General features: G+C 42.2%; 1 protein-coding gene across 4 annotated transcripts in view; it reads right to left on the bottom strand.

Annotated features, from left to right (window-relative positions):
* The window catches only part of LOC150089187 (dachshund homolog 1-like), a 279,932-nt gene that overhangs the window by 175,993 nt on the left and 88,996 nt on the right, over positions 1-14,943 (bottom strand). For 2 of the 4 annotated variants that reach the window (XM_090388287.1, XM_090388294.1), the window contains exon 2: positions 1,126-1,194. The exons of the other annotated variants lie outside the window; for them this stretch is intronic. In XM_090388287.1, the coding sequence (XP_090244413.1) occupies positions 1,126-1,194 (69 nt within the window). The remainder of the gene's footprint in view (positions 1-1,125; positions 1,195-14,943) is intronic. 4 annotated transcript variants of the gene reach the window in all.

The following is a 14,943-nucleotide window of genomic DNA, read 5'->3' as shown; positions in this document are numbered from 1 at the left end:
TGGGCGCGCTATAATTTTCCCATAATTCCTATCACCTGTAGGCAAGCGATCAAACAAAACAATTATACGTAATAACAAGAGAGGATGTTTTGTAGCTGGCTGATTGCGTTGTTTCCAGACACTCCATCGGAGTAGTAAGTACCGAACTGAGGAGTGTCGCTGCCGTGCTTAGACCTTCGGGGTGAAAGGAAGTTAAAAAGGGGAGGAGCACGAGCACCTGCGAGGGTCAGCGAGCAGGAGGAACACCTGTGAACTGGGTTTCTTGCGCAATTTATTAATGATGGTAGCTGAAAGAAGATTCTGGTTCGCTATTGACTGCGAGTCCCGAAGTTCAAATCCAAACAGATTTGTAAACATCCGCCTCGAGAGTTGTGTGAGCTCCGAGCATTGAGGGATGTCATCTCTTTGACCCAATGGTAGCTTTGTAAACACCCCACAGTGACACTTGAGTAAACCACTGTGTTTGTCGCCAATTTGGTTTAGGGACAACGTAGGGAAGTTGGCAAACATCGACGCTCTTTCTGTAGTAATTGATTGTATAACAGGTTGTTGTGTATGGGATGTTGGCACTGGTGCGAACTTCACCCTGATATGTATCTCTTATCTCACAGTAGGAAGACATTAGTCATTTTCTTCCTGTCGACAACAGCAACAAGTATTTAACTTTCTCGGATTTCAAATCAAAAGATTTGAAGAGTGAAAGGATATTTTTTATGTCCTTTTTAATTTTGTCAGGTGATGATAAAGGTGTAAAATCACATAAAACGCGATGATTCTGAACACTACGAGTATAAACGCACATTTTAAACACCAGTAATAAGAAAAAATGCAAATCAAAACACACATTCCTCTTACTATCCACACTCTATTTTGAATTTTATGATTGCAAGACTCTCACCATTTCTGACCGTTTAAAATTATGTCAGCAAAAGTTGCTTCATCACACTACATCTACATGCACTAAATAAAGATTTAAGTAAGACCAAGAAAAATTTCTAATCAATCTATATTTATTTGAAATCAATCGGGTTAAAGTGAGACGATCTATTTGACTTCTTAAAAGTTAACGAAATATTAAAGCAAAATCTTCCAAATTGAAATAAAAGTGTGTATTTGCTCACTCACCTATACCTTTCCGACCACCCTACGCCTTTCAAACACATCAGTGCCCTTTCTATTCCTGGAGGTTTATTCCTGGGGTATGTACAAAATAAAAAATAATAAACATTCACAGAACTGAAAGCAGGTACGATATAAAATTATTACACAGAAACAAAGTTTTTCTCTACTGTTCTGTGCTCAACAATTTAAACACTGAAATCTTTGAAAGGCATAGGGTGGTCTTAAATGTAAAATAAGAGGAAGGCATCACAACATGCACTACCGTTTTTTTTTCTACAATCATCACTGCACTTAATTTCTAAGTTTGGTAAAAAAGTAACGGATATATCTAAACTACTTATTAATTGTTTAACAAGTTCATACTAATGTAAAATGTTAAAATGCTACTTAAAACTCAATCACAATTTAGATTAAACAATAATTAATACGTTTCAAGAATTATTACAAATTCTCATTATCAGAATGACTCTTTTAAAATGTCAACGTACAATGTACTTTAGCTTAATATATTTACTACCATCTACGTAATACACTTCAGAAATCACATTAGAATTGAGTCAGAGATAAAGAAATCAAGATTATTTGAATATTTCATGAATAAACATTGCCCGAGAAATCATCTTCACATTCGTTTATTGTAACTGAATATGCAGTTCCTAATCACAACTGAATGCTATTCCTAAATGCTTTTATTTGGTTTTAAAAAAGTGGTTCTGTAGGCGTTCAGTTCTATATTTTTCACTTTTAAAATTTATGGTGAACAGATGGTGAAATGTGTATATTCTTATATCCTTTTCCTTTTGGGCCCCTGCGGGCCCTACTGCAGCTGCATCATCTGCAACTATAGAGTGATAAACCACAACAATACATACCTCTTAGCTTTATACTGACCATACCTGGAAAAGTTAAATTCGAATCCAATTTCACTGTGGCCGAGTTAATCGGTCTGGGACTGCAGCTCTCAAAATAGACAATGTATTCGATTTTAGCAGAAGAAGAAGGTCTAATGAGATTCGGTTAATTGGTCTCGGTTTCGATCTCCTCCCATATTTATTCCAGGTTTCTTCAGTTTTTCATCGATAAACATGCACTTCTACTTTTGAACACGCAGTCTAAAGATAGGTGTCACCTGATGGTTGGTGCAGAAGGAGCGGCAGGACTATATGACCGCCCATGGAAGTTGACTCCATAATGCACAGTAGCAGATTTATGCTACTTGATTTCTTTTCAGATAGTATTTGAGTTGTATGGTTCTGTTTCTATTAGGTCAAGTTTCGAATACGCTACAAAGTCGCAGGTGTATAATCCCTGGTGTAGAGAGAAATAATTGGCTTTAATTTCTAGAATTATTCACCTAATAAGTCCAGTTACTGTGTGGGCATGCCAACAGAGCGAGGGCATTAGAGTATGCCAATCGAAACCGTATTATTACTAACGGAGATTGCGTATCACTGTTTCGGGGACATCCGGCCTATAACGGCGTTCTAAGAACAGCGGGGACCACGATATTAATATTTAAGGCCCGCACAGACAATGTAACCACAGGAAAACTAAATTTCCACCCCACTACTCAAGGGAAGTAAAAATATCCCCGGGCGGTGTGTTTTCCTTCCCTTAATGAATTAGCTACAGTTGGGTTCGCATCCCTGGTTCGATCAAGGAGTCCGCTGCAAACACTCGCGGATAAACGGATTATCGTGCGCTATCAGTAATCGCTGGAGTGGCGAAGGGAGAGTCGAAGGAGAAGTCAAACTGCGTTTCTCACCTGGCCCGCTAACTTTTAAACAACAAAATATATTTGTGAACGTTATGGAGGGGGAGGAGGGAATCAAAGAGCCAGCGGAAATGCAGCGAGTGAGCTGTTTGTTTCGGACACGCTACAGAGGAGGTGAAAGGGCTCCTCTAATTATCGATGACAGCAGTGACCCGTATGCCAAATAAATGCCGCGCAAATTAGAATCGGAGTTAATTTACAGTCATTCCCCATCAGTTGCTCTGTCTTGTGATCATACACAGCTACGAGCAGATTTACAATGACGAGAGGACCAGGGGAGGAAACTGATTTCGGTTAACCCTTGAGTTTCGAGCAGCAAACAAAGCGACATCTAACGGTGGGGAAAGGCATTGCAATTCTAAGCGTTTCCTCTTACAAATAAATATTCGGAGAAGAGGAATTTACAATGCAGAGAATACAAGCGTGTATTAAGAAGAAAAAAACATCTAAGGCTTCTTGCCAACTGCGTTGGCAGGAGCAGAAGTGGACACCAACCCATTAAGGAAACAGAGTACCAGCATCCTGTCCACCTTTACAAAGAATTTTCTCTGTTCCCATATAAAAAAATAACAGACCAGTGTAATCTGCAGGTCTTGTGAACCCCCTTTTCAGGAACGTTCCAGAGATATCTGCTAACCATATTATTTAACCACGAATGCCAGCCTAAGAGAGGTTCATATGTCCTGGTCTTCTTGTACACAGCAGTTTTTGTTGTTGTTTACGTTTTGAATGAAAATAATAATGAGGTAAAAGAGAGCAAGCAATCATTTGAAGAATGTTATCAGAGAAAGCAGTTGCTTCTATCTCAGCTACAAGCAGCTTATGAAGATAAAACGAGTCTTGATAAACTGCTTTATCAAGAGAAATTAATTCATCAGCATCCTAAAAATGCAAAGAAAAAAATATGGCTAAAGAGCTAAAGAGATACATGAAAAAGGCAGAAATTAAGACTCAAAGCTTGCTAAACCAACAAGAAACACTTACATGTTCTCCAATAAGAGATGGTAGGACTAAATGAGAAGTCATTTACAAGATAAAAAGAATTTCGAAAAGTATGTATCCTTCATCCACCACAAGATTATTGAAGCCAAATTAATCACGAAAAGGAACAATCAAGGATTACATTTGGTAGAAAAACTGCAAAAAGTTCTAGATGAACTGAGACAGTGTCAAGCAGATTTTAGTACGTTGTTAATGGAAATAAGAAAATATTCAATAAATGTCGATCCTGTAAGGGCATTATCTATTAACAAAGATGGGTCAATAACCCATCATGGAAGGCAGTTGATATCGAAGAACAGAAGATCAGAGAAAGTAGCCAAAAATATGACCAAGTTGCAAACCACGAGTCTGTAGAACAAAAGGGCAATAACGAATCTGTGATATTTAGCAGTCACGTGAGCTTTGATATCTCAGTTGTTTTTTTTTTTTTTGGTTGATATTGCGGGGAAGGTATTCAATCAACAGATGGCATGGTAAAAAAAAAGAGGGATGGGATTAAAAAAAAAAGCAGAAAAAACCAGGGTTGAATATTCGTCTGTTCCAGTGCACTTTGGTCAAAATACTTGGTCACGTGATCCCTCTGTGTCCCCCCTCCTCTTTCATAAACGGATAAGAGAATCAATCCGGCACTTCTTCCTAAAGACTGATTACTGCGAGCTTTTATCCGTGTCGGCTCTGCTCCAACCAAAACACGAAGGTCAAACAGCTATCAGAGATCACCAGGCCAACGAAAACAACTCCAGAGAATCGGGTGTAATCAGGCGTTGGCAGCGTGCGTGAGAGAACTAAGTGGCCCCCCTCAACTGTGCACTCTCGCTCTGCAACCAGGTGTGTGTCGTGGAACTTGGTGCGTTTGGTAAGGTGGAAAGAAGGATCAGACCGACAGTGGACTGCGGCGGCATTCTGCTTGACTTCATGACAAAGTAAATTGTTTAGAGGTGACAAGGGGGGATGACAGAGGGACAAAGCAATCGGACCTGTAACTCCAAGTATTGATTACGTTCCGAGCACCTCACTAATGTACGGCGTCAGAGTTCGATATTGTTCCTTGTTATTTTGCCGGGATGAGCGAGGCCTTCGAGGAGGTGGGGGGGGTGAAAAACAGGGACTTCTGTTGTGTCCCTTTGTCGATTTGCGTCAGGCTGTGGCATTACGGAACAAAACTGAAATGAAATGTCAGAGAGAGCAGCGGCAATGGACGGAAGTTATGGCGTTTAGCCACCGCCGCCGCAGCGCCTGTTCGACCCTCAAAAGATCGCTGCCTTTTATTGCCTCGCCAGACGGCGTACCGGCTGAATGTACGGAGATCCGTTTTCACCTGATTTCGCATACTCCGACGTAAATGTCCGATTGCGGCGAATTCGACACGATCTGTGAGCGCCGGTTTTTTTCTTTCTCTTTCTCTCTCTCTCTCTCTCTCCGTGGCGCTTATGCGATGGTGCTACCGCTGTTGACCCTCGCCAGACGGGAGCTCTATTTGTTGCTCGAGTATTCAATAGCGACTGTCCCCAGAGCTGGTCTTTGACGACGGAGTCAACATAACTTATCGGGATTTGTTCATCTCTTTTTCAAGGGGGGTGAGGAACGGTTTTGAGTTCTCTGCGTTTTTTTTTTTTTTTTTTTTTCTGTAGGTTCTCCGAATAGACAGATATGGACCGTTGTATCGAGGGGGAAGACGGAGACTTTGACCTCCAACTGGTGTCTCTCTCTCGTATTTTACGACTGGGAAAATAATGTTTTTTTTAGGGAAGACGTTCGGAGCTTAAGTATTAGATCTAATCTGTTGCCGTTTATTCCTTTGAAAGTTCAGCCTTTTTTTCTGGATGCAGACGTGGGAAAGTCACGCAAAAAATGCATCCGAAACGTTTTTTAGACCTCTATAAAGTATATCACAGTGGAGACCCCACCAGCAATAGTCGCATAAAACCAGCATGGGGCGGCGAGTCCTCCTTCCTCATAGCACAAAAAATACTATAAACACGCTGATAAGGTGAGGCTGTTAAGGGATGTTCGTAATCGGGCTTCCAATAAAAAAAGTCCCGATTCACTTTCCTCCACAGACAGCTCCTCGTCGAAGAATCAGGGTCGGACAAGGCGTCAATCCCAGGTTATATTCTGTTAAGCCACGGTAAATCGTAAACTTTAACCTTCAACAGAGGACAACAGTTAGTCAGTGTCATCTGATTTTGCTTTTCTTTGTATGCGCTTCTCTGTCCTCAGTGGCAAAACAGTAATCACAGATTTGTCAATTGTTTGGAAGAATTCTTAAGTCCTCTTCAATCGGGGCTGTAGTTTTTCGAGTTCGGGCAAAAGCAGTGGGCCTTTGCCCATGAGTTAATCTGGATTTTTCATCCCGCTCTACGTGGAAATCATTCCACGAACAAGTTTGTACGGACGTATAGATAAACCATGCGCAAGTCAAGTCGGTTTGGTCCCTCAATTTGCACGCATGAGCAGAATAGCTCAGCCAGGAAGTAATGTTAAATGGATAAGGTGAGCCTTCTTATGACATCACGTGCAAATAATTGCGCTGCAAAAATAATTTGGAATAAAGGCCAAACAGCGAAACACCTTTAAGTTAGATGTATTTTGACCCTACCAGTTCTTGACGTGTCAACTCACTTCAAAAGAACCGAACCCCCCTCATAAAATATGTAAATACTCCAGGAAGTATTTATCCTTAAATGTAGATCAAAATGACAATAAGAAGGAGTTCCTTAACTCTGTCTAATAATCTGTTTCTTTAGTTTCTTAAAAAATGCCTTTACCCTCCTTTGTGTTGAAACACTTGGAAATTGTCTAAGGCGGAATGGACCTCTTTTTGGCTATTATTGAAACCTGTCTTAGAACCGCTTATTGACACAGCAACCTTCTCTAATGCAAACATCTTAAACCGGACCATAACTTTTGATGTCTGTATTTGGTTAATAACTCTTAGGTGGGGCGTTGCTGAAGTCGCCCTTTAAGCAATGTAATTATTGAATACTTAGTTGGTGATCTTTGGGAACAGGAATGTCCTAGAAAAAGGGACTTCTTAAGAATATTGTGTCATCATCCTCTGGTGAATGCATCTGGTCCAGTTAGTTTTCGGTTGGATCGTTGTTTTAAGTGTATTGAAAAATTAAGTAATATAATTACTTGACTCCCTCTTCACATTGGTATTTCTCCAGCCGACCTTTTAACATCAACAGTCTGTCAGTCTGAAAAAGCTTCTGCAATCCAGTGTAACTCCCCCACACCGTAATTTGAATCTATAGCCCGTAGTTTATTTATAACTGAAATTTTCTCCTCCTACGTACTTCAATCAAATCTTCTTTCCAATTTTCTCCTCGCTTCAATCAAATCTCCTTTCCAAGCTGTGTGGCCTACAGTTCCAGGAGCCTTACCCCCTTTCAGGCTCGAAGGTTTGCTGATAATTTCATTATCACTGATTTCATGCTTTCCAGCTCCATTCGCATAGTTCCTCCCCACCACGAAGTGTAAATATAGATGCAAAGTACCTGTTCAATTCATCCACAACTTCAGCTGGGTTATCTAAGACTTTCCTGCATCCAATACACAAGGTTCCGATCTGATTCGCTCTTCTCTTCTTTGCATTACATACATGAAAAACTCCCTTGTCCCCGATCTTTGCTCTCTTAGCCAGCGTAACGTTTTCTGTGGTATTACTAAAGATCATTTTGTAGCTGTTATAGGCATCACACTTTATAACGCTCTGTAACTTTTCCATGCCATCCTTTTCTGCAGCATTGCGCCAGCTAGCTGATTCATCCATCTCCTTGCGCTGTATTTTCCTAATGGTATATACACATCCAATGCTTCCTTGAATATATGTTTAGAAGGAATGCCACAATTCTAATGTATTTGTGCTCCGTGACCTATCTCCCCATGTAGCACCTTAGACTCTCATGATCTCCTTCAACAACTGGTTCTTCACTTCTCATCGTCCAGCTTAGAACACCGATCACCCCCCCCACCCCAATGGTTCCTGTACTGCCTATCCCATGGCGTCATCTGCTCAATGGATGATGACCAAGTCTAGAATATTCTTCTCCCTAGAGCGTTCCCCATGAACGCACACTTCTATGTCTATAGAAGCGTATGTTCATGGGCCGATCTATCCAGTGTGCACCGTAGAATCTCAAATAACTCATGGAGTAATCCTACTCTCCTATTGAAGAAGCCTTCAAGGATTCCTTTCCCGAACTCTTCTGCAAACGAGCGAAAAGTTGCGAATCCATTGGCTATGATAAACAGTGGATCTGCTGACAACATTGAGATCATGCGCTGATCCGTCTGCTGACGTCACCTTTAAACGTGCGTGAGCACAATGAAGTGCCCATGGGTCAACGACGATGAAATCTCTACACACCTCAAAGTTTATTGTCCAGAGGTTTGTGTTTGCAACACGACATTGTTTTCTGTCGTATTTGTCACTCAACGTTGGAGAAGATACTGCAGATTCGGTTTTGAAGTGTGATGCCACCCTCCATGTTGTCCAGACTTGTTGACTCCAATAATAGTCGCTATTTCTGATCACTGAAAAAGCACTCGTAGTACATCACTTGATCGGGGTGGCAATGCATGAAATATAAAGCTTAAGGTCAACTGTTGGCTTTCCATGTGAGGCAGACAGTTGACCTTAAGGTACGACCTCTTTTTTGTTACGACTGACATTAACCGAGTCGTAGCTTGCACGCTCGATGGTACGCGCATTTCATATTCCAGTCCATAAGACTTTTGAAGTGGGCCATCGACAGAACCCTAATTTATTTCCACCCTTTTCTTTATAAATCAATCACGAGTCCAGATGAGGAAGGTTTCTGCACGATTGTCGTCTTGGATCATATTTCGCCCTTGGTCCTCTCAAGAGGGAACCACTGTCCATGCATTTACAACTCCTGTTCGGTTATTTGCGAAATTTATAAACCAAACGAGTGCATCGCCCATCGTTCCAAAATCTGTGAAAGGCCCCCTCTCTGATATCACATCCTTCAACGCAGAAACACTTTTTTATATTTAAAAAAAGAAATAAAAACTAATCTCCGCCAATTTCCTGCGTCTCGGTCTGGTCGCTCTACTTTCAGCCGTTGAACAACATCTCATTGTGACGTCATCGGTGTGTGCGCGTTACACGTGAGCGTGCGTGTCTGTTATTAAAAATCAACACAATTATATCCAGGCTTCAAGCAGTGTCTATCCTCGGGCCAGGAACCAGGGGCAGGAAACAGAGGGACCTATGAATAGAGTGCCGAGTGGTCAAACGGGCTCACTTCGCAGTTTCACTGCTTGGGGGCGTTTATGCTCGGCTAACTGTAAACTCCGCCGTTAGTCTTGCCTTCCGTAGCCTAAGGAGTTTGGGGGCGGGCTGGGGAAACAGCCGTTTAACCGAGGACTTCAACGTGGAGCGTACCTTCCTGTTACTTTACACTGCAACGTCTTGGGAAATCCTTTATTTCAGTCCTCATCTTCTGTTTGCCCCCAGCTTCCGGTTTGGTTAATTTGCCTTCCGGAACAGCAGACCCAGAATGTTTCTTTAACATCGTGAAGTGTAGACAGTCCCATTTCCGTGGCCTTTACGAAGAACAGATGTACGTATCCCCAGCCACCCCACCCCCTTGAGTTAAAGGGAAAGAGATAAGCATTTAGGTCCTTAACATTTTAACTCCGAAATCCACTTTCAAGAAGTGATTCTCCCTTCAGTGGAAAGAAAAGAAAAATGATCTTTTTCCACTCAGTCGGATTACTAGCAGTCTCTTAAAAACAGTTCTGAGTCCTGGAAAGGAACTGTTTCACATCCATGAGAAACGATTGCTGTGGGTAGCAACCCTGCAGTAGCAGTCTGCTCAACTACTGTTGCTAGCAGAAACTAGTTTTTTGGGCTCACGCGACTACCTGAATCCGGTTCTGTATGGACATTAGCGTACTGCTGTCAACGCGAGATTTCAGATAATTAGGTCAGAAGCCATTTTCTCGCAGATGTATTAAGATCTTGACAAACCCCTCCACGCATGAACGTTGAATAAAAGATCTGCCCAATAAGGCCACTGTTGGACCAGACAAATTTCCAATGTTCATCCTTAAGATAAGTAGCCCATTTATAATAGATCTATTACTGCACATCTATCAGGAAATCATCAGGTCAGGAGCTTTCCCGCAAGCCTGGAAAAATTACATTGTAACCCCAATACCAAAGATTAAACACCCAAAATTGGCTAAGGATTACAGACCAATTTCTGTCAGCTGCACCCTACAGAAGGTATTCGAAAAAGCACTGCTTCCCACCATCAATCAACACTGCTTCAGCCATAGACCACCACATTTGCACTCAGTCATTTCGGGTAGATCAACAATAACAAACTTACTGGAAACCCTTTTTCGCGTGCAGAGAGCACTAAATGAGAAGGAGCAAATTGATATTATTTTTTTGGATATCTCCGCAGCCTACGACAACGTCTCAATTCCAGCGCTCATTGCGATTTTAAAGTATTATTTTAATGTAAGAGGAAATTTGTTAACTATAATAACCAGCCTGCTAGAACATAGAAAACTTATTGTTAAGCACCAAAAGCTACAATCTTGCTTTACCATCTCGCGAGGAGTGCCACAAGGGGGAGTTCTTTCGGCTACTCTTTTCGCGGCCGCCCTGGAGCCGTTTCTTGCACGGTACTACAATTTTATAACATATGCTGACGATGTAAAATTCTTCATCACTTCCAAAGACCATGAATCGGCAGAAGGTATTTGTCAGATGGCAAATAGCACAATCAGAGAATTTGAGAGCTACCTGGATTGCATCGGGCTCCGTATTAATGCGCAGAAGTCTGCCCAAATGACCATAACTTGCAAGCAGAATAAAAATGACATCTCGATCTCTGTGAACGGGTCTAATGTGGTAAAAGTGCACTCTCACCTGGACCTAGGTCTTAAGTGGGATGACAGACTCACCTTTGCTCAACACTTCGCCCATATGAAGACAAAAATATTCGCCGCTTTATGGGCTACTAGACAGGAACTGGTAGGAATTAGGGATCCTCAGCTAGCGACCAAGTACATTTTAATGTGTGTCCTGCCAATTGCAATGTATGCCTCGCAAATCTGGTCTTCAGCTCCAGATTCACATTATAAGTCCGTCCTTGGGATCGAGTACTGGTTCTTGCGATGGCTTAACAGAATTGCTGGCCACCCTTTTACTATCTCAAGGGCCATTCTATACTCAAACCTTAACATCACACCCTGGATGCAGCGGACAATTAACAGGAACATACACACTCTCGCACAAATGCTCACAGGCAGAGTGGATGCTCCAGTCCTGGATAATATTCTAGTCAAACCGCGTGCCACTGCTAGACGTTGCGGGGAAGTAAATAATCCACTGCGTTCAGTCCTGAACAATCTTAGTAGCCTGCAAAGATTCTTCCCATCAAATGCAGCGAAAATATTTAACTCACTACACATAGATGCCGAAAAACTGTGTGAGGATGCAACATACCGGAAAGAGATCTTCCAGGATTCGTACAGACTTACCGAAATATGAATCGGCTGCAAAGTACCAAAGAATTTAGAGTAAAAGAGAAACTTTCTGCTTTCAGAACAATAATAATTTGTTGACTGTAAAAATATACCTTCTGTAACAGTTATGTAAATATGTAATTTATAGATGGAATTATTAGTGAATTGTAAATATATCAGTTGTATAATGTATGTACAGAATCATCAATGTGTATATATATTAAACATAAAATGTGTATATAATATTTCGGGACGAGACTACGTGTTCAGTATATGTAACCCACTGCACGTAGTATCTCGTACCCTGATATGTACTTAGCACCCTCCTGGCACTTTGCCGTCCCGGGGTGGTTTCCTTATGGAAATAAACGGATAATAATAATAATAAAAAAACTTGCGCGCTTCTCTTTGCCGATGTTCAGGAGCAGTCCTGAAACGACTGCAGTCAACAAACGTTCAGCTTAGAGCTGGATGCATTAGAATTATTTATTCCTCGAGGACAGATCTTGTGACGTCACTTTTAAAAAAGGAGAATCACTTGGAAAATATTTTCCAAATCCTGTTGACCAATGAAAGAATTTCTTAACAGATTTTCCAGTCGGAGTTGTAATTGGCCAACCTTAGGCACTGAAACCAACCACGAATATCGGCTATGAAATACCCATCTTGTGGACTCAGGACAACCGGAAGCTCAAGAATGGCATTGGATCCCATAAATTGTTGTCTAAATGCAAGTTGGGTTCTATTTGGAGGACTGACATGGTTTTGGTTCCCAGAATGTTGCTTACCGTTAGTTTTTTCTTGCAATAGATATTTTTCATGTCAAGTTGGGTCTCGAGAAATTACTTCCACCTCACTGTTGTCTGGTTCTGCTCATATTTTGAAGGTTCCCTCATTCACGGGGAGACTCGTTTCCAATACACATCTATCTCAGTGATGCTTACATATCGTTCGGTTTAATAAATTAGGAAGTCAGAAGTTGAACATGAATGAACTTGAGTTGAAATAGTCTCTGGCGACTGTTCCATCGAAACATATAAAAGGTCGAGGTGCTAATCGCTGTTCTTATTTTTCCCAAGCGTCCTTGTTCTGATACTCCTCGTAACAGGATAACCAAAGCGTGTCTTAGCTTTTAGACGTTCTCGGCGAAGAACGTCCTTCTAATTGATCACCATTAAGAATAAAAGTATCACACGAGACTTTATTTAGGAGGACTTAATGTCTGAGATGCTGTCGAGCCAACAAAGATTTCGCAAGCGGATAGGCGAGAAAAGTTTCGCAGACCACGCCATAATCCGGTACGCAGCAACTGATGAGCACCAGTTAAGCCCGGATAGGAGAGGGCATTGTTAAATATAGTGCGAGATTTGAATAATTAATGCCACATTCAAATCTTTCTGCAGATAAAGAAGGGAAAAACGAAATGGGGCGGCCTTTGGAAGTAGAAAAGAGTTAACAATGAGACAAACAGTACAATCCGCCCTGCCAGTTACATCTCAAAGACTGCATCTCTTTGTGTATTCAAAATATGCAGACGCGCTCTACATTTGGTGGATGCCGCCCGTTTTGTCCTGCAATGACAAAAGGGGGGAATCGCATCTCGTGCAGGTGTGTTCTTCTTCTTGTCCTTCCGCTTGCCGAAGCTTTAAATTTGTCGATGACTATCAGTGGGAAACGCTGGAGTGTGCAATTTAATATGGTACATTGTGAACACCGTATATCAGGAAAGAGGGTGGGGTGTAGGGGGACTGGGGAAGAGATACCCGGAGAAGAGGATATTACGCATTATATTACACGTTCGAGAATAAACCCTGTCAGCCAGAATCATTGTGCGCTTGTCAAAGTTTCAGATTCGAGGCCCCCAGGAAGAAAAAAATATTCGTGTTCGGAAAGAGGATTTCGGAGGGGCGGCGGGGGGCAGCGTAGACAAGACAGGTGTTTGCTTATTGCAGTCACGGTACTAATCCCTGCTGAAGCGGGACGTCCTATTGCCATGCCTTCATCGACGTCCAGTGACAAATTGGGGGAATAGCGTTATTGTCACACCTCCGATTTGACTGCCGAATGAAGGGAACGCCGCGCTTTATCGTGTTCGGGTTTCATCCCATTTGAAGAAGAAGACAAACTTCCAGCGGGGTCGGGTGGGGGGGACAGCAGAAGGAGAAAGGTGGTATTCGTTGTTCGCGGTCCGAATGGTGCTCGCATTGAATGCGTGTGGGATCTGGTCACGGATTCCCTGCTGAAGACCAGACAACAGATCGACTGTTGGTGTGGAAAAATACACGGACTATTCTACGATCGGAATCGTTGATACCAATGTCGCACGGACAGATGTTTAGAACAAATCACCTACGGAAAAGACCGATGACATCAGGTTCGCGATAAGCGACCCATCCCATTTTGACATCTGTCCTCAGTTGGTCGGGCTGCTCACATGCGCCTCTGGCAGAAAGAAAAGTTGCGATAGACAGAAGAAATGTTTGCAGATTAACGAAAGAAATGTCTGTCCGATACGCAGTTGCAAATCAATATCGTCAGTTGTGTGTCAGACTGGCAATAAACAAGAATGCCGGACAGATGGATTGCAGTGCAGATCTAAATAACGTTCTGATTTGCTAAAGTTCAGGAGACTCATGGCGTCATTAAACGCAATTTTTTTTATTATTATAATTTCGTCTTGTTAAAAGTGGAACGAAAAAAATAGAGAACCATCGAAAGACGAGTGTGGAGGAAACAAATTCTGGACTCCCTTGAACAGAGCTCATATGGATTTGGACACCCAACAAAGGCAAATCAGAGCCCATGAAAGAATCGTTAGTGACAATTATTTTCATTTTGAGCCACGAAAGTAAACGCTTAAATCAATAAATTCGAAAATTGACGTATCAGGTCTTACCCGCTAAATTGCAAAACACAGGGACGTGTCAGACATGTATCCACTTTAAGCAGGTCCCGGGAATACCCCCCCCCCCTTGACATCTGTCGCTGTCACCTGTAAGATTGCATCTCATCTGTTAAGTGTCAAAGCGACTAAGGCTGTGAAACGTAGTGTATTGTCCATGTATATGGCGTGTCTTCTGTGGTCGGTTTGCTGGACGAAAATCCCTGAGTGTCCGGGACAGCAGCCAGCCAGCAGAAATTCACCTGGAAATTTGCTGGCTAGCTCCCTTCCCATGACACGTGGAGGCGAGCTGTCTACTTCATTCTCTGAAGATCTGTACTGGACTGTCCTCCATGGCCCTGGGATTCCAGACAAGCACTTTAAAAAACTGCGTGGGGAGATGGGTCTATAGAGGGAGTGGGGAGTTTAGTTGGGGTTAGGTTATTGTTTGAGACAACCTGTGCTTAGCGGTCACAATTAGGACAACAGAGGGAGGGAATTGCAATGCTAGAGTATTGCGCACTACTCTCCAGTGACAGCTTGAGCTTTGGTCCCTCTACTGATAGCGACCGAAAGTTGGCATTCATTGCAGAGACGAAAACATTGCTTAAGACGAAAAGTGATCGGAGTTGCGCACAATTTTAAAATACGC

The sequence above is a fragment of the Mastigoproctus giganteus genome, chromosome 2 (genome assembly GCF_048544385.1).
Source record: "Mastigoproctus giganteus isolate SK-2022 chromosome 2, ASM4854438v1, whole genome shotgun sequence".
Classification (NCBI taxonomy): Eukaryota; Metazoa; Arthropoda; class Arachnida; order Uropygi; family Thelyphonidae; genus Mastigoproctus; species Mastigoproctus giganteus.
Note: the sequence above shows the minus strand (reverse complement) of the source record. Positions and strands in the feature narration are given on the sequence as shown.